The sequence below is a fragment of the Selaginella moellendorffii genome, unplaced genomic scaffold (assembly GCF_000143415.4).
Source record: "Selaginella moellendorffii unplaced genomic scaffold, v1.0 SELMOscaffold_44, whole genome shotgun sequence".
Lineage (NCBI taxonomy): Eukaryota > Viridiplantae > Streptophyta > Lycopodiopsida > Selaginellales > Selaginellaceae > Selaginella > Selaginella moellendorffii.
In genome coordinates this window covers 1,405,619-1,429,877 of record NW_003314305.1, presented here as the reverse complement: position 1 = coordinate 1,429,877, position 24,259 = coordinate 1,405,619, and the positions used below count along the sequence as shown (strand labels likewise).

Here is a 24,259-nt window from a genome sequence, read left to right as displayed (position 1 = left end):
TCAGAATAAATAATGACATTGTTGAAAGATTACTAGGTGATCCATATGTTTATTTGAGCATTGACACGGTTGACTCAGATCACCCTGAAGAGTTCCCAATTGAATTCTTAAATTCAATCACCCCATCGGGACTACCACCACACAAATTAATTCTAAAACAAAATGTGATTTTGATTCTTCTTAGGAACATATCTCCACAAATTGGTTTATGCAATGGCACTTGCCTCATTCTCAAGCAAGCATCTCAAAACGTTTTAGATTGTGAAATTATCACGAGACAATTCAAGGGATCTCGAGTTTTTATTCCACGTATTACCCTTACACCTTCTGATGTTGAAATCCCTTTCAAGATGTCTCGAAGACAATTCCCAGTTCATCTGGGTTATTGCTTAACTATTTCTAAAGCCCAAGGCCAAACTTTTGACCGTGTTGGCATTTACCTCCCCCAACCTGTTTTCACACATGGTCAACTTTATGTTGCTCTGTCAAGGTGTAGATCACCTGAACAACTTCGTGTTCAAGTGCTTGCAACCCCCCTTCAAGGCAATCTTATACCACATGATCAACACTTTTACACTGTGAATACAGTCTATGCTGAAATTCTTAAGTAGACTGACAAAAATATGGCACAATTCTATATCCAACCATGAAGTTGTGAGTTTCAAATGCACACCACAACAAAGCTGGCATTGACAAGTGTGCCTTGGGTGCTGTCCCATTTTGGTTATGGCATGTGCTATTTAGTTGCTAATGGTAGAGGTACAGTTTTCATCCTATTGCTTTTTGAGTGCAGCTCTCATTGCAATATAATGGTTTCTCACTCATCCCAGGAACCTCTCTAGCAGGCTGAGAAGCAAGTACCAACACTTGCACCAAAGATGGACTTGGAACTATTCTTTGGGCTTTTTGTGTTCAAAATGGAGGAATGCAACTCAACAGTTATCTAATCTAGCTTATATAATGCTCATAACACATTTGGTTATGAGAATGTCTTTCAATTGTGGAGTTGATCAAACAACAAACATAGCTAAGCTTAGAAAACCTCTTCAAATGGCATCAAATTTGCCAACCACCCAGCATTTGTTGGGCAATTGCTAGTCTACTACTATAAGGAGCAAACGCCGAACTTTGTGGGCCGCCGGATCCAGCCAATCACAGCCGTCCGATGGGGGGGTAACTGTAAAGGGGTTATTTCTTTGACCACGTGTTTGAGAATAATCGCGCTGATGTTTGCTCCCGGCCAATGGGAGGCGGCCAAGCCGCGTGGGGCAGGAGAGGAAGGCCCGGCGACGCATGGCACATGCAAAGTGTTGACCGGGGATTGCTGTTCCAGGGCGTCACTCCGGGCAGGATCAAGTGGGTCGCGGCCCTTGGAGCGTGCTGTGGATCGCGATTTCCTCCGGTGGGTAAGCAAATCCACTCCCAAATCGTTGCTGCTGGCTGGGATTCGAGCTTGATCGTGTCGTGATCCAGCTTGGTTTTGTTTTGTATGTTTTTCTAGGGTTTTTGAGACGGCGAGAGAGCCCCTGCCGCTGCTGCTGATTCACGATCCAAATCGCCGGATTCTGATCAGACTCACCGAGCAGCTTTACAAGGAGCTCAACGGCAAATCCAGCGACCGAGAGAGGATCAAGCGAGTGCGGAAGATGATGAGGCTCCAGAAAATGCTGGATAGGATCCCGAGTGAGAGGAAACCGTGGAAGTCAGTCCGGTGAGGTGGTCTTCGTGGAGGCAAAAAAACTATATGATCGTGTGGGGAGAGATTTTGTTGCCGAATTCAAGAGGAGACAGGTAAGTTTGATATACCTTCCAGATTCCAGATGGCCGTTTGCTAATAACTTCCGTGTTTGTTGTAGCGAGTTGGAGTAACGATGAGTGTTGTTTTGTTGGAACCATGATGGCGAGAAGATGATTGGCCGGGCTGGAGCGAACTCTAAGACGACTAGACCCTGGGTTTACCTGAGAAGAGAACATGAGCAAACTGTTCTAAGCACGTCGAAGAAACGAGAAATGAAGTTGTCTCCAAGCTCGAGAAGTTGGCTGCAAGGATTGGTCAACTGGAGGCCAGTGCTCGGACTCTAGCATCGGAGAAGCCAACTTTCAAGAGTCAAATCCAGAAGTTGGATCCGGTAAGGTTGTCTATGATAGTAGTGAGGAATGACGTAAACCAGTGCCAGATGGCTGCAAGATGGCGAGAAGACAATATAGCTGAAGCTGCTCATGACCGGGGTTTCAGATGGCTGCGGAGACTATAAGACAGAGTATGCTAGACGTTCTCTGTCATCTGGTGGAATGAGGGAAGTGTTCGGAGAGGAACCCCAGGGGATAATGGCTGACGGAGTCGAATCCGCTGCACGAGGTGGAGCTCTCGGCCAGGAGCACGTTGAGAAGAGGATGGCAGAGTTTGGAAGCGCAAAGGCAAGCCTGGAGAAGCAAGTAAATGGCAGCTGATGGAGAGGATCACAGGGCTCAAGGCGCTCGAGGAGAGAGAGACGTGCCGAATGCAAAGGAAAGCTTTGGGGAGACTGAACGAGGAGCTCCGAAGGATGAAGGCTGAGGCACCGAGGGATCAGAGAGCACAGTTGGACAAGTCAGTTGCCGTGGAGCACCGAGCTCAAGAGGTTTGACGGATCAAATGGACGCTACATGCGACAAGAAGGAGGCTTTGCAAGTCACTCCTCAAGCTCTATTTTTGTGTGCTCCCACTCGAGCTTCTCAGCACGATGAAGGCCTGAAGTGGCAGAAGCATACGTCGAAGAAACGAGAATTGGAAGATTGAGAAGTTGGCTGCAAGGATTGGTCACGTTGAGGCCAGTACTCGGACTCTTCCATCGGTCTTTTCCAGCAGCAGCGCGTCCACTCTCCTTGATGTGCACAGCGATTCGAGCCGCGGCCTCAAACTCCAGCCAGCCATCCACGACGATCATCTGCCTCTCATCGTCATCATCTGCTGATGCTCCCACTGAAGATAAGAAGCTAGAATACATTTTGGACGCCTTCATCGAGCGAAATAGTTATTGCGAGTTTTGCATGTGCCTAATGACGTGGCAATAATTAAGCAGGCCTTTGGGCCAACGGTTGTGATTAACCCAAAGTTAATCAATTGCTTCGTTCAGGATTGCCCTCTCCGATGGCAGCGGCAGCTAGCGATTCTGATGTGGGGTCTCAAGATCATGTAGATTACAATTACCAGCCATCGCCAGATGATGTTTCTTCACAGCAGCAACAAGTTCTAGGTGATGTAGAGATGGGTGGAGAGAGCAGTGAACCAGGTTTGTGTTTATCTTGATAAACCAGAATTGAATCACTTTTCTTTCCAGGATCTGAGCACCTTACACAGCTTAGTGCTTCAGGTACTTAGTCTATTCCAATACAGTGCTTTACAGCTTAACAAATAGGTGTACAAGAAGACTTTAAACAGCCGGTACAGCCGTTACATTTCCAAAGTCCCTTTGCTATTTTAGCAGGTACTGGCACTTGGCTTTTTTGCTCCATAAACCTTCTCTGTGGCCAGATCCAGGTGCTCAGACACAAACTTCTAGCCAAGTGCCCCGTGGGATTATAGGAGGTACTACTCAATTTTAGAATTTTTTTTATAGTTATGGGTTTGTAACGGGCTTTTTTAGCTAAGCGCAAATTATATAGCATTCAAGACCCTGGCGTATGGAATATGATTGCTTCTTCTGAGGAAACACAATATGCATGTGTTCATATCGCGGATCTACAGCTCCATTCAGGTGGTGAGCCGCTTCTTATATATGTATTATCTCGGTACGGCAGTTATGATTTCCAACATGAGATCCACTCAACAAGCATGGCATCAACATCAAGGTTCCTTAATATCGATTTCACTGACAGCTACGGCATGCACCTTGCGACAGCTTCAATGGCAGCCAACGCTGCTGACAAATACAGCCACCTTTTCAAGCCATCTAACTGGCTGTGTATTCAACACTACAAAGTCAGAGCTAAAAATCCGAAGTATCATTTGGGGCTCCATCGTCTCTCAGTAGATATTTCTATGGCCACACATGTTCGAGCATGGCCAGAGAAGGCTCCTCCAGTGCTTGATTTTGTCAGACCATCAGACATTGTTCCACTGAGTCACTTTGCAGTGGATGCTTCTGCTTATACTTCTTCAACGGTTGCTGCGGCAATCACTGGTGTAGATCAAACGCCTAACACTACAAACATCATATTCATTGCTGATGATCCTGAAGCTGAAAACACCTATAAGGTATTTGTAATATTTTGACTAGATTTTTTGGTGAACTTCAAATATAGGTGCATGTGCTGGGTGATATGGACCATGTCTATCATGAGCTCAAATCATCATGGTTTGCTGGGGACATGCCAAGTCGTATTTTCTACAATCTCCGAGGAACTAAAGATAAAAATGTGTTCAGGATTGCACCCTCGACTATTGTCTTGAAAATTCCTGACGATACACCTTGGGATCATATACAAAAGCAGTTGCACTCTGTCTCATTCATATATGGAAAGAACTTCTTTGGGGTACGTCTCTCTTGATGTATACCAGCCGTTCAGAACACATGTTTTATCAATAGGTGCATGGCCATTTCATCCCTGAAAACCCTCGAGCAATCTCTGTTTGTTGCGGCTGCCATGTTTGCAAAAAGTTTAGGGTCGAGAAACAAACGCGAGATATTGGTTGGTGCCACCATTGCAAGAACGAATGAACGTTTTTTCAAACTTTGCGGGTCCATGGCAAATTCTATCCAGATACTGGCCACCCCCAAGATGTTTGCATGGAGGACACTTATATAGACCAAGCATATGGTCTCACTCCTGGCCAGTTTCTAAGAATGTTCACCTCGACTCGAATGCCTGAGGCAATCAAACTTTTGGAGACAAAGAAGCCACCAACAGGCCACTTCTTATTTTCGACTGGTGCCGATCAAAGCTCACCAAAAGTTATTGCATTCAAGGCTGATTAGAGTACCGTTCACTTTTATTTCCTGTTCCAGTGTGCTTTCATTTCCTGTTCCCGTGTGCTTTCATTTTCTGTTTGTATTGTCTATGTACAGAAAATGTATTGTCTATAAGCTTGCTGCATAGTTGTTTTTATTACAACCTCAAAGTCTCTTGCAAGACTCTCTGGAATGCGAGCTTCCCAATCGCTGCACTGCCCCACTGCTTGCGGCAGGCCAGCAACGTCATCATGTCACGAAGCTGGGCTTGAAAGGCATCGTCCGCCACATCCAGAGCTTCCTGGATTGCTGCCTTGCACAAGGCTGTAACTTGCGTTAGACCAACAAAAACATTTTTTTTCAGGAAACTTACGTGCATGCCGTGCTCATCAATGTAAGATGACCTTCATGCAATGGATTAAAATCACCGGAAAGAACGACCCTTCTGCCGATTCTACAGTCTTTGCTACCTGTATCACAACTTATGAAAAAACTAACCACTGAGCAAATTTCGAAGTACCTTCACCAGGATAATCGACCATGCAGACATTTCCATGTATTAGCTGCTCGAGCTCTTCGTCCTCTGTGTAATTCAGCCTAGAGTCTCGAATTTCTTCCTCAGGGCTCTTGAATTCTCCCGGTACCGTATTTCCAATCTCACAAATGTCAACCATAGCCTGGACATAAATCAAAAGTTTGGGCGAACTGAAAAGCCTGGTCATAAAAATCATAACCTTGACCAGGGGCTGACTGGATAGACAATCCTCTCCAAAACAATCTCTATATCCCTGGAGATGAGAAAAACAATCGATTAAATTCGTTGCTGTAAATACACAAGACCTGTGATCTCCTCGCTTGGGACTCCCAGTTGTCCCAAGCGATTTACCTGTTTTCTCGCAGTACCTGGCACTTGGTCTTGAAGAAGATGACATGGGCGGACCAAGAGCTACACTTGCTATGGATGCCATGATTGGCAGTGAAGGCTCAGCTGTAATGTAACATCACCTGTCGGAATGTAACAGCTGCTCCAATTCTTTCCTCACGTCCTTGATCTAAACAAGCAAACTGAAACGCTCAGGAACTTAAAAAGCTCTCCAATCAAACCTTTGCAGCTCCATACATACGCACCCTGTCAAAGACCCGAGAATAAAACCAGTAAGAATCTTTGCAGAAAATAAGCCATTGTTTTGTTCTCTGACTTTCACGAATTTACCGCGCCGTTTGCAACCTGCTGATGAAGGGAATCGGACGTTATGACTCTGATCTTGGGGCAGCCGTCGTCTCTCAACAAGTAGACCTGCCGAAAGATATCAATCAAAGCAGAAATTTATGTAGCCATGATGCAGGAATCATCTAAAGTACCTCACGCTTGATCCATGAATCGGCGCAAGCGTCGGCCGCAAACACGATGTCAACACTGCAGAAACAAAGCGTAATCAAATCCCAGAGGACAAAAAAAGAAACCAAAAGGAATAGAAAGAAGTCGAGTGGAGTCTACCTTGCTCTGGATTCTCTGTGTGATGGCAGACCCGATTCCTTTGCATCAAAAACAACCACCACTTTCATTCCTGCGAGCTAGAACGAGGGCTGCGGTTATAAAGAAGAGAAAACAAAACAAGAGATACCTCTTGCTGCGCTGAAGGTGCAGTTTAGTATCAAGCCTGACCCGAATCAGTTACATGGAACTTTTTCTTACCACGCTAGAAGCCATCGGTCTTTTCCAGCAGCAGCGCGTCCACTCTCCTTGATGTGCACAGCGATTCGAGCGGCGGCCTCAAACTCCAGATTCTTGAGCTATGGCGACAAGCCTGACACCGCTGTAGCTAGGGCGACGACACCTCGCAATGCCCTAGAAATCCCGCTCACCCAAAAGCGCCAGATCCAATCCGTCACACTTTTTTTGCTAAATCTCATGATAACCTATGGGGGGTAACTGTAAAGGTTATTTCTTTAACCACGTGTTAGTGAATAATCGCGCTGATGTTTGCTCCCGGCCAATGGGAGGCGGCCAAGCCGTGTGTGGCGGGAGAAAGGCCCAGCAACACGTGGCACATGCAAAGTGTTGACCGGAGATTGCTGCTCCACGCGTCACTCCGGGCAGCATCAAGTCCGTCGCGGCCCTTGGAGCGTGCTGTGGATCGGGCAGGATCAAGTGGAGCGTGCTGTGGATCGCGATTTCCTCCCGTGGGTAAGCAAATCCACTCCCAAATCGTTGCTGCTGGCTGGGATTCGAGCTTGATCGTGTCGTGATCCAGCTTGGTTTTGTTTTGTATGTTTTTCTAGGGTTTTTGAGACGGCGAGAGAGCCCCTGCTGCTGCTGCTGATTCACGATCCAAATCGGAGGCGCTCTGTCAATGCTGGTGTCTTTGCTCCTGAGAACCCCATCGTAAGTTGTTATTTGTGAGGAGTTCCATCAAAGCAAGGTATTTGTGGTGCATAGAATTGAGCTAGAAAAAATTGTAAGTCTTGCGAGAAGACACTGTATAAGGTAACACACGTCAATCTGCTCTTTTTTGGCATCACCCGATTGCATCGAAAAGGTTAGTTTTTATGCTGTCCATAACCCTCAGTAAATATCTTTTCCTTTCTATCTGCCCTAATATCTGATCTCCATTTCCAAAAGAAACTGTTGAAAATAATGTCACGCCTTCGACATGTACTGAATGCTATTCGACACAGACATACACATCCCACGTACAATGATAATGTTGAAGCCACTAACCAGCACCAGCATACATATAGCTTTTACAACACTAATATTCAAGAGGATACAGAGTATCGACATCAAACAAATCTTAATAATCACACTGAACAGCAGTCAATTTCCAATTCCTATTTGCCCCCTTCACCTCAGATTCGCAACAGACTTGCTAGCAATTACCTATATAATGATACATCTATTTTGACATTGAATATAGGCCCCTTATCATATATTTGTAAATATTGTCATGCCTCACACTTTGCCGATGAGAACAAGTCTATTTGTTGCCAGAGTGGACAAGTCTACCTGCCTCCAATACTTCCATTACCACCTTTTCTGTATTCTGTATATAACTCACACAAACACTCTAATTTCAAGAGTAATATAAGACAATATAATAGTGCACTTGCTTTTGCGTCTATGGGAGCTAGCATTGATACTTTTACGGGTCATGGTCCATACTGCTATAGAATTCATGGACAAATCTATCACAAAATTATGCCACAACATCCTTCAGTACATCAAAATCCAAGCTACAGTCAATTGTACATGCTAGACTCCAATGAGGCTACTGATATCAGAAAACAAAACCCTTTTAACATTAACTGTGATTATAATTTACTACTTCAACTAGATACGATACTTCGATATATTAATCCATATGCACAAGCTTTTAGAATGATGTATGAATTGGAACAGGAAAATATTTCAAGAACTATTATTTCTGGTAGCAATTTACGTGGAGTTTATATGCTTATTAAAAATGAAGGCACAGACCATCGTCGATATAATACTCCACAAACTAATGATGTTGCAATAGTTTTCCAAAGTGAAGATGGTGTGCCACCTTTTGACCGTGAAATATGTAGTCATCCAAAATCATCAGAACCACAACATATATCTATTTTAAATGCTAATTGTGATCCTATGGTTTATCCATTACTTTTTCCATATGGAGATAGAGCTTGGCATGACAAGCTTTCTTCTAACAAGCATGTAACACTCCTTCAATATTATGCTTATCGTTTGTCCAAAAGAGATTCAACATTATCAACCTCTACAATTACATATGACCAAATTTTACATGCTGGAAAACTCACCCAACAATATATTGTAGATGCCTATGTTAAAATTGAAAGCAACAATTTACAATACTATAGATCTAATCAAAAAAATATGAGAGTTGATTTTTATACAGGTTTGATGGATTATGTTGCTGGAAAAGCTGCTGATGCAAATGCTCGACCAGGAAAAATTGTTATTTTACCTTCTACTTTTACAGGAAGCCCCAGAGCTATGTAACAAAATTACCAAGATGCTATGGCAATTGTAACAAAACACTCAAAACCTGATATTTTCATAACTTTCACTTGCAACCCTAAATGGCCTGAGATATTACAAAATCTACACCCTAATGAAGGACCTGAAGATCGACCTGATTTAGTTGCTAGGGTTTTTAACATGAAGCTAAAATATTTTCTCTATGATATTACACAAAATAATATCTTTGGAAGATGTATTGCATTTATATATGTCATTGAGTTCCAAAAAAGAGGTTTGCCACATTGTCATTTCCTAGGCATATTAGATAATGAAAGTAAAATTAAAGACCGTGATACTATTGACCAATATGTATCTGCTCAATTACCTGACCCTTTATCAGAGCCCGAACTATTTGAAATAATCACATCACATATGATACATGGTCCATGTGGATTACTAAATTCTCAAAGTCCATGTATGGAAAACAAAAAATGCTCCAAAAACTATCCCAAAAACTTCAATGACGGGACTACATACTGTGTGGATGGATACCCAGAATATTTTAGGCCAAACAATGGTCGCACCTTCCTTAAAAATGATGTTCCAATTGATAACAGATGGATTGTCCCATATAATAAATATTTATGTAAAAAATACAAGGCCCATATAAATATAGAAATATGTGCATCAATTAAAAGTATTAAGTATCTTTTTCAATATGTTTATAAAGGATATGATTGTGCAACCATTCAAGTCCAAACAGCTACTCAATCTGCAAACGTATTAAACTGGGATGAAATCACGAATTTTATAAATACTCGATACATTTCAGCACCGGAAGCTATTTGGAGGATATTTAAATTTAAAATGCATGGACGCTCACACCCTATAATATGTCTGCCCGTACATCTTCCTGACTTCCAAAATGTGTATTTTACAGAAGGCTCGGAGCACAATGCTTTGCAAAGAGCAGCACGTAATGGAACAATGCTAACAAAATGGTTCGAACTCAATATTCATGATCTGAATGCAAGACAATATACCTACGTTGAAATACCTTTACATTATGTTTTCAATAAATCTGTTAATGTATGGCAACGTCGAAAAAAAAAAAAGGTTATTCCTCGACTATACTCAGTATCTCCTCTAAATACCGAGTTGTACCATTTACGTATTATTCTTCTTCATAAAAGAGGAGCAACATCCTTCGACAATATTAAAACAGTTAATGATGTAACTTACCGAAGCTTTCAACAAACTACTATTGCTATGAGTCTTCTTGATGATGACAACGAGTGGTATAATTGTTTACAAGAAGCATGTAATTTTCAAATGCCTACACAATTGCGTCAACTCTTTACTTTCATATGTATTTTTTGCAATCCACAAGACCCACCATATCTTTGGGATGTTTTTAAGGATCAGCTTTCTGAAGATTTTAGTAGAACAAATATTGTATGCAGATATAAACTTGCTCTAATAGACATTAACTCAAGAATGAAAATACATGGTAAAACAAATCAATCATACAATTTACCTATCCCAATCCTAAATACCTCAATTCAACCAATACCAAATTGCAACCATTCATATACAGAAATTTACCATTATATTGCAAACTTGAATGTTGAACAATTAACTATATTCAATGAAATTGTTAATATTGTCGAGTGCCCGACCGATACCAATCGTTTTATTTTTATTGATGGCCCTGGTGGTACTGGCAAAACATATTTATTAAATACAATGGTAAAATATTTTGAGTTCTACAATAAAAAAGTGGTTTGTATGGCATGGACAGGCATTGCAAGCACACTACTACACAATGGACAAACATCCCATACAACTTTTAAGTTACCAGTTCCAATTAATGATACATCTGTTTCTGGTTTAACACCTAATAACAATGCCGGTAGATCTATGAAAGCAATACAAGTGCTTATTTGGGATGAAATTAGTATGGTTCATACACTTGCCTTTTCAGCTGTCGACCGCTGCCTACGAGACATAAAACAAAATAATTCTCCATTCGGTGGCATTGTTATTGTTACAAGTGGTGACTTCCGTCAAACATTACCAGTTGTCCCACACAGTCATCGAGCACAAATTGTTTCCACATCTGTAAAAATGAATAGTCTATGGAATCTATTTAGAAAGTTTCAATTGCAAACAAATATGCGGCTTGGCCCCAAGTTCCCAGACTGGGCAGAATGGCTATTAAAAGTCGGTGATGGAAATAATTACACACAAAACCCTATTTTACCACTTGATTCTATCCTTCTTTCTTCAGAACTAATTAGAAGTACCTCTATTACTGATTTCGTATTCCCATGTATCGAAGATATTTCAAATGTTCAAATTGCAGCAAATAGAGCCATTTTAACACCTCTCAATGATGATACATTTCCAATTAACAACAACATCATCTCTCAATTACCAGGTCCACCTCAAACTTATACTAGCATTGACTCTGTTGATGTTAAACACCCTGAAGATTTCCCGATTGAATTTCTAAACTCTATCACTCCCTCTGGACTACCACCACACAAATTGATACTAAAAGAAGGTTGTATAGTTATTCTTCTGAGAAATATGTCTCCAACAATTGGATTATGCAATGGAACTCGACTAATGGTCAAAAGAACTTCACCTAAAGTTTTGGACTGTGAAATAATTACAGGTGAATTTAAAGGTACTAGAACTTTTATCCCACGCATTAATTTAACACCCTCTGATTCAGATGTTCCATTCCATATGTCTCGAAAACAATTTCCTCTTCGTCTTGGATACTGCTTAACAATTTCAAAATGCCAAGGTCAAACATTTGATCGTGTAGGCATCTACTTACCCCAGCCAGTCTTTACCCATGGGCAGCTCTATGTTGCACTCTCAAGATGCACATCACCACAACAACTTGCAATTCGAGTTGACACAACTCATACACAAGGCCGCTTAATTCCATTCAATTCATCAACATTCACCATCAATACTGTATATAAAGAAGCTTTATATTAACTAACTCCTGTCCTACTACACTTTAAAACATAAAAACAAACTACAATAAACTTTGTTTGTTTTTTAATTTTCCCTATGGCCCAATGGATAACAATAGACTGGTGCTAAAAATAAAGGAATCATTTCACAAGGAAATTGTGAGATGTGAGCAAATTCTCACAAAAATATGTTAGTGGCTTTGCCAACTACCCAGCATTGGCTGGGCAAATACTAGTATAAGACTTTTGGGCCTTGGCATTTTTGCATTGCCGACTCCGCTATTTTTCTTTCAGACGAGACGTGGCAGATCCAACGTCTAGCATGGGACGCATTTCCGTTTCACCTCGCGCGATCAATCGATTTAGCCCATCCTCTCTCCTCCTGGCGGCCTGGGCGAGAAGAGGGACTATTGCTTTCGCTTCTCCGAGCTGCGGCTTCTTGTGAATCCACAGGTAAGCAGTAAGTATTTCGATCATAGATCGCGTTTCCATAAAATATTTCCTCTCGGGACTGTAGATCGTCGAAGAGGCAGGCATGGCCGGCATTGCAACGATTGCGTTGTGCAACACGAACACAGCAACGAAGAACATCATGTCGGTATCGCATTATGACCAACTATCTGAGAAAACAGAGCAGGTGGACAGCTTCCTTCCCGAAGAGCACGCCCGCGTATGTACCCCGCCAGCCGTTCCCAAGCAGAACTTCGAATCGTTTTCCGAAGACGAAGAACTAGAGGAAGCTGTGAACTCCAGTTATGGTACTCTGTTGGACATCGCGTTGGCGTCAAATTCTATCAGTGCTCAACGGCAACTCATGATCCACGAACACGAGCCACAGGCGAGGGAAATCCAGGCCATCGTTCAAGGCATTGATCTCGGAAACGAAGAGTCCTGGGGTGTATTCCAGAGGCTGTGGCAGGAGAGGCCAGAGACAATGGTCCGATGCATACCACTCGTCTTGCTGGACTCAGAAGGAGGCAGTGCCAGGGAGAAACTTCACCTCGCAAATGTTTTGAGGAAGGTGAGCTTCTCCACTTTGATGTTTTAAGGGCCTCTACACTTTTCAAATGCAGCTGGTGATGGAGCAACAAGGGATTCGAGAAAGTATCTTGGCTGAGCCCGTCTTCATCGATTTTCTCTGCGGGAACTTGTGCCTGATGTCGTCGAACTTGCAGAAGGCGATATTCGACCTGATAGTAGCACTGGGATGTCAGGACCGACTGGAAAACGCTTTGCAATCGGATGGACTCACCAAAGACGAACGGAGCTGCATTGCAAGGCTCCTGGGCCTCGAAGAAACTGCGCTCGGCGGTGTCGACTTTGAGCCTGGAGCAACCTCCATCGCAATGCAAGAGATCCTTCGTATCACTTAGGTAAATCGTATGAATCGTTACTTTTTTACAGCTTTTTGGAATCAGGATCCAACAGTTAAACGAGAATTTTGATGATGAGACCGGACCTTCTCCGTGCGAGAGTTTTGACTCCTTTCAACAATTCTTAAAACGGACATGTATGCGACTTCATAGAATTCTGCATTGTAAAGATCATTCGACATTTTGTCAATCCAAAAAAGTTTGATTCGATCGCAATGCTGGGCAATGAAACCAATCTTTAGAAGCTTAGTCAACATTGTGAGATCGGAAAACCATGCTTATGAGGCTAAGAAAACAGCGGCAAGACATGTTCGAAGTGGTCGAATCTATGCCAAGGAACAGCATTGATTGGTTTTGCGCGCGACTTTGTAGAATTCCTACATATATAAAACACGCAAAGGTCATTCGAGGATCGCGAACGAAGAAAAGAACTTAGTTACGCGAGATTTGAAGCTGAGGTCGGAGCTTTTCTGGGCGAGACTGTCGAGCTTCTCGCCCCTGTCCAGGATGCTGTCGATCGTTTTGTGCTGGAAAATCACGAGCCATCAAACCGGGAAAGCTAAGAACAAAAACTCAAGGGAGGCTCTCTTTCACGCACCAGTATGACTTTGGTGTCGTCCAAGTCCTTGGTGATCTTTAGGATCTTGTCCACATTGACTGGATCCTAGAGAAAGAGGAAGGATGGATTCAAAGCTAGAGCAAAAAGAGATGGAAAGCTACCTGGAATTTCTTGAGAGCCTCGTCGAGCCATGGCCAGGCGTGCTGCTTGTCAGCCTTCAATTGCCTCCACGAGTTTCCAAACGTTTGCTCGTACTTGTCAAGCACCTGAGCCAGAGAAAGAAAAAACAACGAAGAAGACAAAACTTCGTCAAAGCTTCCAAAGTGTTTACCTCGCGAAGAACCAGGAAAGAGCTTGGATAGTGTTTATCGGCGAAAACCAGGCCACAAAGTCCATTCCGGTTGAAACTATGTACCGTGTACTGGTCTATACACAAAGAAAATGAAAAACAATCCACCACGAAAAGAAAGGAGCTCACACACGAAGAACAAACGATCTAGAAAAACACATACCCTGCTCCACCGATCGGCGCTCCCCCGGTTTGGTGCGCGAGGCGATGGTGCGCGCCGTGAACACGATCAACTCCTTGACGTTGGATCGATAGAAGATGCTGACATTGAGCTCGTAGGATCCAGCGAGAAGAAACGCCGAATCGGACTGGTCCGCCGCCAGCACCACGATCGCCGAGATCGCCATCCCGCTCTTTCAAGAGCCCTAGAATTTCAAAATTTAGGGGTTTGGGAAGCATATTCTGCTATAGTGGCATATTCTGTTCATATGGCTTTCAAACGCATATTCCGTTAAGCATAAAGATATTCTGTTATGGTTTTGTTTTGCCATAGATAAAATCGATACATTTACAACAAAACAATATAAGAATGAACATTAGCATTCCAAAAATTTTGCAAGTCGGGGAAGAATTTTCTTTCTTTTGCTACTTACGCGACCAGCCTCCGGCTACTCTCGATCTCTTTCACCATTCCACAGCACTTCTTCCACTTCCGCTGTGATCCGCAAGAACAGCTATCGTTTCGTCCCAGCTTCCTGGAACTACTGTTGCTGCTGCTGCTGCTGCCACTGTTGATCGATCTCTCAATCGTCGACACCTCGTCTCCTTTTCCTGTGATGATCTCTCGCTGCTGCCGCTCCTGCTGATCGCGGCTTGATCCTCTAGGAGACAGCTCCTCCCTGTTGGTGGTGTTTAAAACTCTCCTCACGGACCTGTCCAGAAATCCTTTCGCGAATACCGGCTTGAGCACAACCCCGTTCACTGCTTTCCTCGGCGGCTCTTTCTTCATGTCCTGGTTTCCATCCTTGGTTGTCCCCGACAAAGCTTGCTGCACGCAGGCTGTGCTTGTATGAAGTTCCCCCGCTGGTAGAGACAAGCTTTGATCAAGCTCATCCATCGACGGGGACGCTGGCTCCTCCTCAGCTCCCCCCTCTTTACTACTGGTTTCGTTACTCACTTCGTTGTCACCTTCCATGGAAGAAGAGCGCTCTTGGAGCAAGTGCTGCCTCTTGGATGGCGACTCGACTTTATCCGCGGCTGTCAAGCGTTCCTTGTCCCGCTGAGCCAGAGAGTATCCAAAACTCCTTGGAAGGTCGTCTGCTAGCTGATGAGACTGTGAAGGGGACGCTGGAGACTTAGCAGCCGGAGGACACGACAACGATCTCGTCCGAGGCGCGTCGGAAGTTTCTAACCTCCGCTTGGCAGCCTTCCTTCTTTGCGGACTTGAAGGTGAAGTGACCTCGCACTCTGCCAGCTCGTGAGACATCTGCACCTGTGAATTTGGTGACGAGATTCTGTCTATCTCCTGGGATGACCCGGTGATGCTGTCTGAATCGTCAAACCCGAGCTCGATAACCTTCTCGATTGTAGTGGTCTGCAAAGTTGAATACGAGGGCCCAACCGATTCTTCTACCAGCGAGTTATCGATCAAAGTTCCAGCTATTATCGGACTAACCCGATGGACTTGATCATGGACTTGTCCAATTGATGAACTCTGCTGGTACTTGCAGGAGGACGACGAGCACTTTCTCCCATTTGAAACCGATACATCAGTTATAGTTGAAGCCACAGAGCCAACAGCTGTTTCCGGACCGGGTCTTGCTGAAGATCTACGAAAAGAACACAAGTTAACCGATAGACCTGCGGAATTCTGGATACCTGCTGTACATCAGCATGTAAGCTTTCTGAGACATCACCTTCTCTGTATCGACCTCTTTCACCTACATAAATTGAACATCCACTCAGTAAAGGAGGAAACAACACAGTAGTAAGAAACTCTTGCCTTGCTATCGTCGACTTTATACCAAGTTCCTGTCATGTCCCGAACATAACAAATGTAATGGCCAAAGAAAGAAGCGTTTAGCATGTCGACATGTACAACAACCGCATACAGTCTGTAGAGGGGAGGTTTGTCTCCTTCTCCGCTCATGTACGGTGAAATGTTCAAGGCTTCCGGAAAGGTGACCCGTTTGTTTAGCTTCCCAAACTTTCCGGACTACACATAACACCGTGTTAGTGATCTCAAAACATTAAACAAAAAAGAAACAAAAAAAAACCTGGAAGCGTTTCAAGGCGATCGTAAGAATGTTCGGAGCTTCATAAACACTTAGACGCTTGCTCGCCTTCACATAACCGTTGCATCTGGAAAGCAGAGAATAATTCAAGAGTAGTACCAGGAAAATAATGGAATTGCCCAAACGTCACACCACCTATCGCATTTGTACTTGTTTTCGCCGTCTAGCCATTCAGGGGCTGTAAACTGAGCGAGTCCATCTTCTAATGATTCAACTGCACCTTGTATTTCCACGGCAAGATCCATCATGTTCTCGTAGCGATTAGACTCATGGCCGCATTGCATGCATTTCACCTGATAAACGAAGATAACTTAGCAAAGATTTAATGACTGTCTATTTCGTACCTGTGATTGAAGATGGCCACCAAATATGTACTGAATCAACGTTGTTTCTTGACTACGGGAATCTACTTGCTTTTCACCGCCAAACTGATCGAGACATATAGACTGCATCGAATCCACGGCGAACCTGCACAATATAATATTTTATAAACTCGCAAACAAACATCCAAAAGCCTACCGCATAAATTCATGCGCATCCTCCTGACGTCCATAGCCAAGATGATTACCAATGTCCCGCAGGCGTGACAAAATTCGAAAAGGCGAGAAAGGAACCTCGCTATTGAAGACCCTCAAAGCATGGTCTTGAAGCTCACACATAAAACACCAATCATTTCGACGGCCTGGAAGAGTAGAAATGTAAGATAAGATATCGAAATTCTAGTACTTACATTCAGCACGGTGACTTCCCTCAAGTAAATATGCAGCTAAAGGTCTTGTGTAAGAAAGACACTGAAGTATAACGTTCGCAAAGCAGCTGCCAGGGGAAAAAATATGTTACCTCGTTTCTCATAGTACATTTTCTTTTACCTGTTTCCACAGTTTATCAGTCCGCAAGGTGGCCTTCGAAAATCCCAGTTGAAGTAATGAACGAAGCGACCATACGGAAATAGTATCTGAAAGAAAAAGAAAAATGCTTGATCAATGCAAGAAAGGAAAGAAGACGGAACCTTTTTGGGCTTTACAAGACTCCCATCAGAAGTTACGTTGGATTCGTCCGACTTAGATTCGGAAGTTTGCAAACACAACTTCTTCACCTCCACTTCTGCTGGTGCTGGCTTAGGACTGATAACATGAGCTCGAGGAGAAGCTTCGGTGTTCTTAAGCTTCTTGGTTCCTGGAACTGCCAAAGAGATGGGCTCAGACTTGGGCTTGGGCGTGGGTTTCTCCGCCCCCGCCACAAGGCATTCATTCTTGTGACCTTGCCTCCAATGCGTGACTTGGCACTTCGAAGAACTGAAAGAAGAAACTCGTCATTTTCCTAGTTCCAAGAGAAGAACAAGGAAAGAACTAGCTTACCAGTAGTGAATCGATTTGCAACGCGAGCAGCGACTGTTTGTTGGGCTGTCACAGACGGCACACAAGCTAGCGGCTGCTAGTTGCTGTTGCTGTGGTGGATTCGGCGACGAGATGGTGGTAGAGTTTCGCGGAGTAGCCAACATGGAAGTGTATTCCTGCTCGGCTAGCTTCTCGTGTTGTTCGTTCTCGGCCGCTAGAATTTGCTGGAGCCGCTGGAGCTCGATCTGCCTTGCTGCCCGGATTCTCACCTGGTGGATCAGACCCAAGCTCACCAGCGCGACGATCACGAGTGTCAACAGCAGCGCTGGAACATCCACTTCCACGCGCTCATGCATCTACGTTTGTCCCTTGCCCCGGAGGATGTGGCAAGAGTGGCGAGGCCGTGATAATCCAGCATCCAGTCCAAGAAATTGCCGAGGGATCGAATATTTCCTTCTTCCGGTGGATTCGCGGTGGATTTCGCCGCGGAAGCTGGACGATCACGGCAATTCCAGGGAGCTGTGGCGATGGCGGCGACCTAGCGGGGAGAGGAAGAATGCACCTTGCGGAGGATTTCCAAATGCCTGGAGCGCTCCATGCCGTGGCAGCGCCGGGGAATCCTTGGAACTCGGGCGCTGCCCGGGAAAAACCTAGATAGAGAACTTAGGGCTTGCGCAAATGAAAACCAACAAGAGAGCCTGGACGGGCTTGACGGCCTCCCTGACGAATTAAAGATGTCCCGAGATACGGGGAATATACGTGGCATCATTTTAGGTCTTCGGATTGGTGAGAGAATGGGCGCGATCCATGGCGCTGGAGCTCGAGATCCATGGCGCTGGAGCTCGATTCGGGGGAAATCTTGATGATTTCGATGGGATTTTGACAGGATTGAGCTAGATGGACAAGGATAGAGTCGTGGTAGCGCAGCTCCTGCTGGATGGAACGCGCGTCAAGGCGTCTTTCAGCTCCTCGGGGGTGCTGAAATGGGACGGCCATGGGATCAGCGCCGGGAGCCTCATCGTCCAGAAGGACATTCTGGGATTCACGGACAAGCCGATCACGATCGTGCTTCACACCTTCCAGTTTGCGAGCACGGGGTGCTGTGGAGGCAATCAGCGCAAGAGGAAGGACGTGACCTTGGAATTCGAGCAGCGGGAGGCGTACAAGCTGTGGTGCGATGCCATCCAAGAGTGTTTGGATCGATCAGGTAAGTAGATTTTCTCTTTTGGTTTTCTAGAACAAGCTTGAGGAATTATTTTTCAGGGAGGCCGAAGAGATTGGTCGTTTTTATCAATCCCTTTAGTGGCAAAGGAGAGGCAGAAGAAGTCTACAAGCGCGATGTTTTGCCACTACTCGCGGCAGCTCGGATTGAGGTCACGAAAAAAGGTTTCTCTTTCGATTTCTTTGTTTTTTTCTTCTTCTCTTCTTAAACTTTTCTTTGTTTCAGTGACTCAATTCCAGCTTCATGCGAGAGACATGGCCAAATCAATGAATATCGCGCAGTACGATGGAGTTATATGCGTTAGCGGTGATGGGATTTTAGTGGAGGTGCGTTTTAAGCAATGAGCTCTTCTCGCAAACAAAACGCTCACGCTTCTTTCAGGTGTTAAACGGGCTTTTAGAAAGGCCAGACTGGGCTCGAGCAATCAAGATGCCGATTGGAGTCGTACCCGCAGGCAAGACTTTCGCCGTGCTTTTTTTGCTTGTTTTGTGTGAATGCGACGACTTTTAATGCTCAGGTTCTGGAAATGGCATGGCTAAATCCTTGTTAGATGCTGCTGGCGAGCCTTGCAATGCTCGCAATGCAACTTTCGCTATAATACGCGGTAATTCGTTTTGCTTGGTCTCTGAGCGGACTTACGCGATGCCACAGAGCATTGACACTTGTTTTGGCCGTTTTTGCAGGTCACACACAAGCGGTTGATGTCGCCACGGTTGTACAAGGACAAACAAAGTTCTACAGCATTCTCCTACTGACATGGGGTACATAGAATGCTTATATTCTCTTCATTAAAACACTGCTGGCTGTGTTTCAGGATTTGTCGCGGACGTGGACATTGAATCCGAAAAGTATCGGTGGATGGGAGGTTTGCGTTTCGACTTTTACGTAAGTTGTCTTCAAGAGATAGCTAAAATAACAAGCGAACTCCACTCCGTTTTGCTTGCAGAGCTTGATACGCATCTTACGCTTGCGGCGGTACAACGGTGTTTTCGCCTACGTTCCGGCGCCTGGATACGAGGACATAGGAGCACCTTACAATGGCGAGCTCGACGGCATGAAAGTCGAGTGTGACGACGAGAGAAGGGGACGCGCCGCGACCGGCTACTCGGGACCGGTTTCCTCGTCGCTGAGAAGCGACTGGAGGGTGATGGAGGGAGCATTCGTGATGGTTTTGCTGCAAAACGTTCCTTGGGCTAGTGAGGACTTTAACTCCGCCCCCGAGTCCAAGGTACGCACTCTAAGATCTCTCGCGTTTTCTTACGCTTCATAGCAGTTTGCAGATGGATTTCTAGACCTCATTGTTCTCCGGGACTGCCCTCGATACAAGCTCATCGGCCTCCTTACGAGCATACAGCAAGGGAAAGCGGTGGAATCCAAGTATCTCACGTATCTCAAAGTAAGTCACTCGAAGAACTTGGAACTCACAAGAAGAGCTTCTTTTTGATGCATAGGTGAAAGCTTTCCAAATAGCTCCCGGTGGAAGAGTGGGGAGCCGGATCCAAGGAGGATACATCGACGTGGATGGCGAGGTTGTGACGAGAGGCTGGGGCGCCGTGGGCGATGGTAAAGGAGACCCCATGTCCTATGGTCCGACCATTGAGGTCTGTGTGGAGCAAGGTTTGGCCACTCTTTACTGTCCGCCATAGACTTCTCCTCTAGGAATTTCCAATAACCTGTACAGGATCCATTACTTAAAGATCTGTAGAATATGCTAGGCATTCTTTTGTGTGTGTTTTTTAGGGGTTGTGAGATCGCCAGACAGATGATGGAAGCGATGGCTAAGAAGTATAGGGGTGATTTTACACTATTATGGGAAGGTGGCCATAATAGATGAATTAAGTGGGAGAGAGTAATACCCAGTCCCGCAGAACAATGAGATCTAGAAATCCAAGGGGAGTAAAAACAGATAATATAATTGGCTTTGGCGAAAATAAATCTCACACCGTCCATGAACCATAAGTGAACATCTCAAAGTAACGGTCAAGGAAGACTTTCCAAAAAAGGTTTTTTTTTGCTTTTGATTGCGATGGAGGCGATTGCCCGGGAGATGATGGAAGGGCTGGGCCATAATAAGAACTATGTGGGCGATTTCACACTGGGGAAGATGGGTATGATCGATGAACTAAGTGGAAGAGAGTATTACCCCCTGAGCTACACAGCAAAGGATTTGCCGGTGCCAGTTGAGGGTTATGTGGCGACTCATGGGAGATATTTCCCTCCGGATGCAAGAGGTGTGAGGGGTTTGGTTGTCTTTGTTATTGACGATGATAACGACGAGGCCATGGAAGTGCGGATCCAAAGGGTACCTTCTCTGGATTTTAATTTTTTTTTTCTTTTCTTATTTTCACCTTTTTCTCCTTCAGGTGTCTAAGGATGGCCAAATTCTGGAAGATTATAGAAACTATTCTTCAGCAGATGTTGATTGGCAAAGTTTGTTTATCTTGCAAGAACAACAAGACAGGTCCGAAGCGTTGATTGACGAGTCCCTCAAGAAAGGCTACATTGTTATATGATTTGTTATCTTTTTGCTAATCTCGAGAAATGTCTTGGAAGTGAGTTGACCGTGGTCCAAATACCATCTAATTTGATATGCAAGTTTGTGAAAAAAGAATTTTTCTTATCCCTTGCAATGCTGAACGCAACTTTCGCTATGATACTTTTTGCTTCTCTCTCCTTTCGCATTGTCTTCTGTTCATAGCAGTTTGCAGACGGATTTCTAGAGCTCATTGATCTCATTGGTAATTCGTTCTGCTTCTAGAATTTCTCTTACCAGTATGCCAGAAGAAAGTGACCAAGAGGTAAACTAAACATGATTTTTTATTCACTAGATAGCCGAAGGAGCTACTAGTGAATAAACATAAAGAGAGTACATTCTAGACAATGTAGCGTTTCTTGATGAGATTGTCAATCAACGCTTCAACTCTGTCTTGGTGTTCTTGCCAATCAACATCTGGTGACCAAAAATTTCTTAAAGCTTCCAACACTTCACCATCCTCAGACACTTGAGAAAAAACAAGTGGAGAAAAAACAAAATCCAGATAACATATCCTTTCCACCCTCGGCTTCGCGTCAACAATAAAAATGATCAAAGCCCTCACACCTTTTGCATCCCGAGGGATAATTCACACTACTTTCAAATGGCACTGGCAAATCATTTGCTGTGTAGTTGAAGGGGTAGCACTTAGGTCATCTTTCCAACTATAAAATCGCCCTACTTCTTGGCCATCGCTTCCATCATCTGCCTGGCCATCGCAACCCCTCAAGAAAATAAAAAACCTTATTTCGTAAGAGAGAAAATAACCAGTATATTTTACAGATCTTTAAGCTGCTATGGTGGACAGAAAAGAGTGGCCAGACCTTGCCCTCTTGTCACAACTATACCATCCACGTCTCCTTGGATTGCTCCCCACATTTCCACTCGGAGCTACTTGGATTCAAAACCTCTTCTTGTAAGTTCCAAGTTCTTCTGAGTGATTTACTTTGAGATATGTGAAATACCTGGATTCCACTGCTTTCCCTTACTGTATGCTCGTAAGCAGGCCGATGAGCTATTAGTCCCGGAGAACAATGAGATATAGAAATCCATCTGCAAACTGCTATGTAGCACTCTCCAGCCAGGCTTGTGCGAGGACACACGTATTCACCCGGCAGCATCTATTCACAAAGATTTAGCCATGCCATTTCCCAGAACCTGAGCATTAAGAATGGTCGCATTCCAACAAAACAAGCAACACCTGAGAGATGCCTTTTGTTTCCGAAAGTTCATTGCTGAAAACGCACCTCGACAACGCAAATAACACGGACTTGGCCATGTCTTGAGTCGCCTAAATTAAAAAATTAAATTAAATTACAGATGAGAAGAAGAGACACTTTTTTTCGTGACCTCAATGCGGGAGTAGTGGCAGCTTGTATGACAACGATCAATCTCCCTGAAAAACCATAAAGAGAAGATCTACTTACATGATGGAGCACATATGCTCAATCCTTGGCCTACCTATCAAAATCCCAGCCGGCTCTCCCAGCACCATCGAGCATATCCCCTTCCAAGAAGGATAGGTTGATAGCTGATAGCAGTGGTGTGATGCAAATGTCTCAATTCCAGGCCGCAATAAAGAAAGCTCTTTATAAAATTCAACGTAAGTTTTCTCTTTCATTTTCGTTGTTTTTTTTCGTGCTAGCTGAAAATGCTGGTCTAGCCAAGAATTGTCAACGGGCATACGTAGATCAGTGTTTAGCTACTTCTGGTTCTTTTCTTTCGTAAAACGCAGCGAGGTTTTTCATTTATGTTGGGGGTGTACATGAGTGAAGCCTTGCACGTCCCTTCCATACAGGTCTCTGTCTAGTTTGGATAGAACCTTCTTTTGTCTTGAAAGCTGGCAGGAGTGTCGTAAGTACACTATGCTTGCCGGCAACTGCAATCCCAATCATCCCATAGAGCATACTGATTTGGTTATCGCCACTGAGGAGGCCAAAAGGTGTGAGCATCTGGTTGACAACCAAAGTACAGCATCTTCCTGTAAAGGTGAGAGCTTCCTGGATGCGGTCGAGCGTCTCGATGCCAAGCCTGAGCTCCTGGATCTCGATACAGAGTTTCCAGACAATTGCATCTCTCATCGATTGACTTTTAATTCTCACGTTACAAAAATAGCATGGCTAAATCCTTGTTAAATGCTGCCAGGGAGCCTTGCAATTCTCGCAACGCAACTTTCACTATAATACAGGTGATTCGTTTTGCTCCCCGAGCAGACTTAGGCAATACTACAGACTCTGCATTGACACTTCTTTTTGCAAACAAACGGTACATGGAATGTCTATATTCTGGTTGTGTTTCAGAATTTGTACAACATTGATCCGGAAAGTATTCAATTTTTATGTAAATGGTTTTCAAGAAGCTAAAATAAGCTGCCACCAGAGCTACGCTTTCGGCGGTACAACGTGTGTCTTCGCCTACGTTCCAGAGCCTGGATACGAGGATATAGGAGCGGATTTTAACTCGAGTATTAAAAAGATTGCTGTAGAATATTCCGGGAGTAAGTCACTTAAAGGATTGTTGTAGAATGTTCCTGGAGTAAGTCACTTTTGGATGCATAAAGGATTGCTGTAGGCATTGTTTTAGGTGGAGGTCGCGATGGAGTGGAGGCGATTGCCAGGGAGATGATGGAAGCCATGGCCAAGAATTATAAGGGCGATTTTATAATTTGAACTAAGTGGGCGAGAGTACTACCTCTTGAGCTACACAGCAAAGGATTTGCCAGTGCCATATGAAGGTAGTGTGGCGACTCATGGGAAATTTTTCC

General features: G+C 44.3%; 7 protein-coding genes across 8 annotated transcripts; 3 read left to right on the top strand and 4 right to left on the bottom strand.

Annotated features, from left to right (window-relative positions):
- The first annotated feature begins 1,226 nt into the window (after positions 1-1,226).
- On the top strand, positions 1,227-1,814 carry LOC112349978. Its single transcript, XM_024685331.1, has 2 exons — positions 1,227-1,402; positions 1,502-1,814. The coding sequence occupies exons 1-2, from the start codon at positions 1,227-1,229 to the stop codon at positions 1,713-1,715; spliced, it is 390 nt and encodes a 129-aa protein (XP_024541099.1). The 3' UTR covers positions 1,716-1,814.
- A 3,240-nt stretch (positions 1,815-5,054) lies between these two features.
- On the bottom strand, positions 5,055-5,713 carry LOC112349987. The gene is made up of 4 exons (XM_024685373.1): positions 5,666-5,713; positions 5,452-5,608; positions 5,305-5,401; positions 5,055-5,255 (listed from the first exon to the last, which is right to left on the bottom strand). Exons 2-4 carry the CDS (start codon positions 5,603-5,605, stop codon positions 5,186-5,188), a joined length of 321 nt encoding a protein of 106 aa, XP_024541141.1. The 5' UTR covers positions 5,606-5,608; positions 5,666-5,713; the 3' UTR covers positions 5,055-5,185.
- Positions 5,698-6,691, bottom strand: LOC9648099. Of its 2 annotated transcripts, XR_002993597.1 has the most exons (7): positions 6,557-6,691; positions 6,430-6,499; positions 6,294-6,348; positions 6,145-6,228; positions 6,036-6,060; positions 5,835-5,983; positions 5,698-5,719 (listed from the first exon to the last, which is right to left on the bottom strand). XR_002993597.1 is itself a non-coding variant. In XM_024685374.1 (6 exons), exons 2-6 carry the CDS (start codon positions 6,495-6,497, stop codon positions 5,916-5,918), a joined length of 300 nt encoding a protein of 99 aa, XP_024541142.1. In that variant the 5' UTR covers positions 6,498-6,499; positions 6,557-6,691; the 3' UTR covers positions 5,743-5,915. The 2 variants fall into 2 exon arrangements, 1 of the variants encoding a protein (XP_024541142.1); XM_024685374.1 differs by lacking the exon at positions 5,698-5,719 and having other exon boundaries at positions 5,743-5,983.
- Positions 6,692-13,517: 6,826 nt separating this feature from the next.
- Positions 13,518-14,516, bottom strand: LOC9647740 (VAMP-like protein YKT61). The gene is made up of 6 exons (XM_002980278.2): positions 14,333-14,516; positions 14,152-14,246; positions 13,982-14,086; positions 13,860-13,925; positions 13,702-13,788; positions 13,518-13,638 (listed from the first exon to the last, which is right to left on the bottom strand). The coding sequence occupies exons 1-6, from the start codon at positions 14,514-14,516 to the stop codon at positions 13,588-13,590; spliced, it is 588 nt and encodes a 195-aa protein (XP_002980324.1). The 3' UTR covers positions 13,518-13,587.
- A 175-nt stretch (positions 14,517-14,691) lies between these two features.
- Positions 14,692-18,419, bottom strand: LOC9648098 (ubiquitin carboxyl-terminal hydrolase 18). Its single transcript, XM_024685392.1, has 11 exons — positions 17,762-18,419; positions 17,413-17,698; positions 17,273-17,358; positions 17,134-17,219; positions 16,923-17,085; positions 16,748-16,871; positions 16,539-16,696; positions 16,386-16,470; positions 16,112-16,324; positions 15,988-16,049; positions 14,692-15,938 (listed from the first exon to the last, which is right to left on the bottom strand). The coding sequence occupies exons 1-11, from the start codon at positions 18,094-18,096 to the stop codon at positions 14,759-14,761; spliced, it is 2,778 nt and encodes a 925-aa protein (XP_024541160.1). The 5' UTR covers positions 18,097-18,419; the 3' UTR covers positions 14,692-14,758.
- A 91-nt stretch (positions 18,420-18,510) lies between these two features.
- On the top strand, positions 18,511-20,690 carry LOC9647739 (sphingosine kinase 2). Its single transcript, XM_024685440.1, has 10 exons — positions 18,511-18,947; positions 19,004-19,126; positions 19,188-19,288; positions 19,344-19,416; positions 19,480-19,566; positions 19,646-19,723; positions 19,777-19,847; positions 19,909-20,190; positions 20,236-20,358; positions 20,414-20,690. The coding sequence occupies exons 1-10, from the start codon at positions 18,638-18,640 to the stop codon at positions 20,606-20,608; spliced, it is 1,443 nt and encodes a 480-aa protein (XP_024541208.1). The 5' UTR covers positions 18,511-18,637; the 3' UTR covers positions 20,609-20,690.
- Positions 20,691-21,052: 362 nt separating this feature from the next.
- On the top strand, positions 21,053-21,521 carry LOC112350000. Its single transcript, XM_024685404.1, has 2 exons — positions 21,053-21,264; positions 21,326-21,521. Exons 1-2 carry the CDS (start codon positions 21,067-21,069, stop codon positions 21,473-21,475), a joined length of 348 nt encoding a protein of 115 aa, XP_024541172.1. The 5' UTR covers positions 21,053-21,066; the 3' UTR covers positions 21,476-21,521.
- Positions 21,522-24,259: the final 2,738 nt, after the last annotated feature.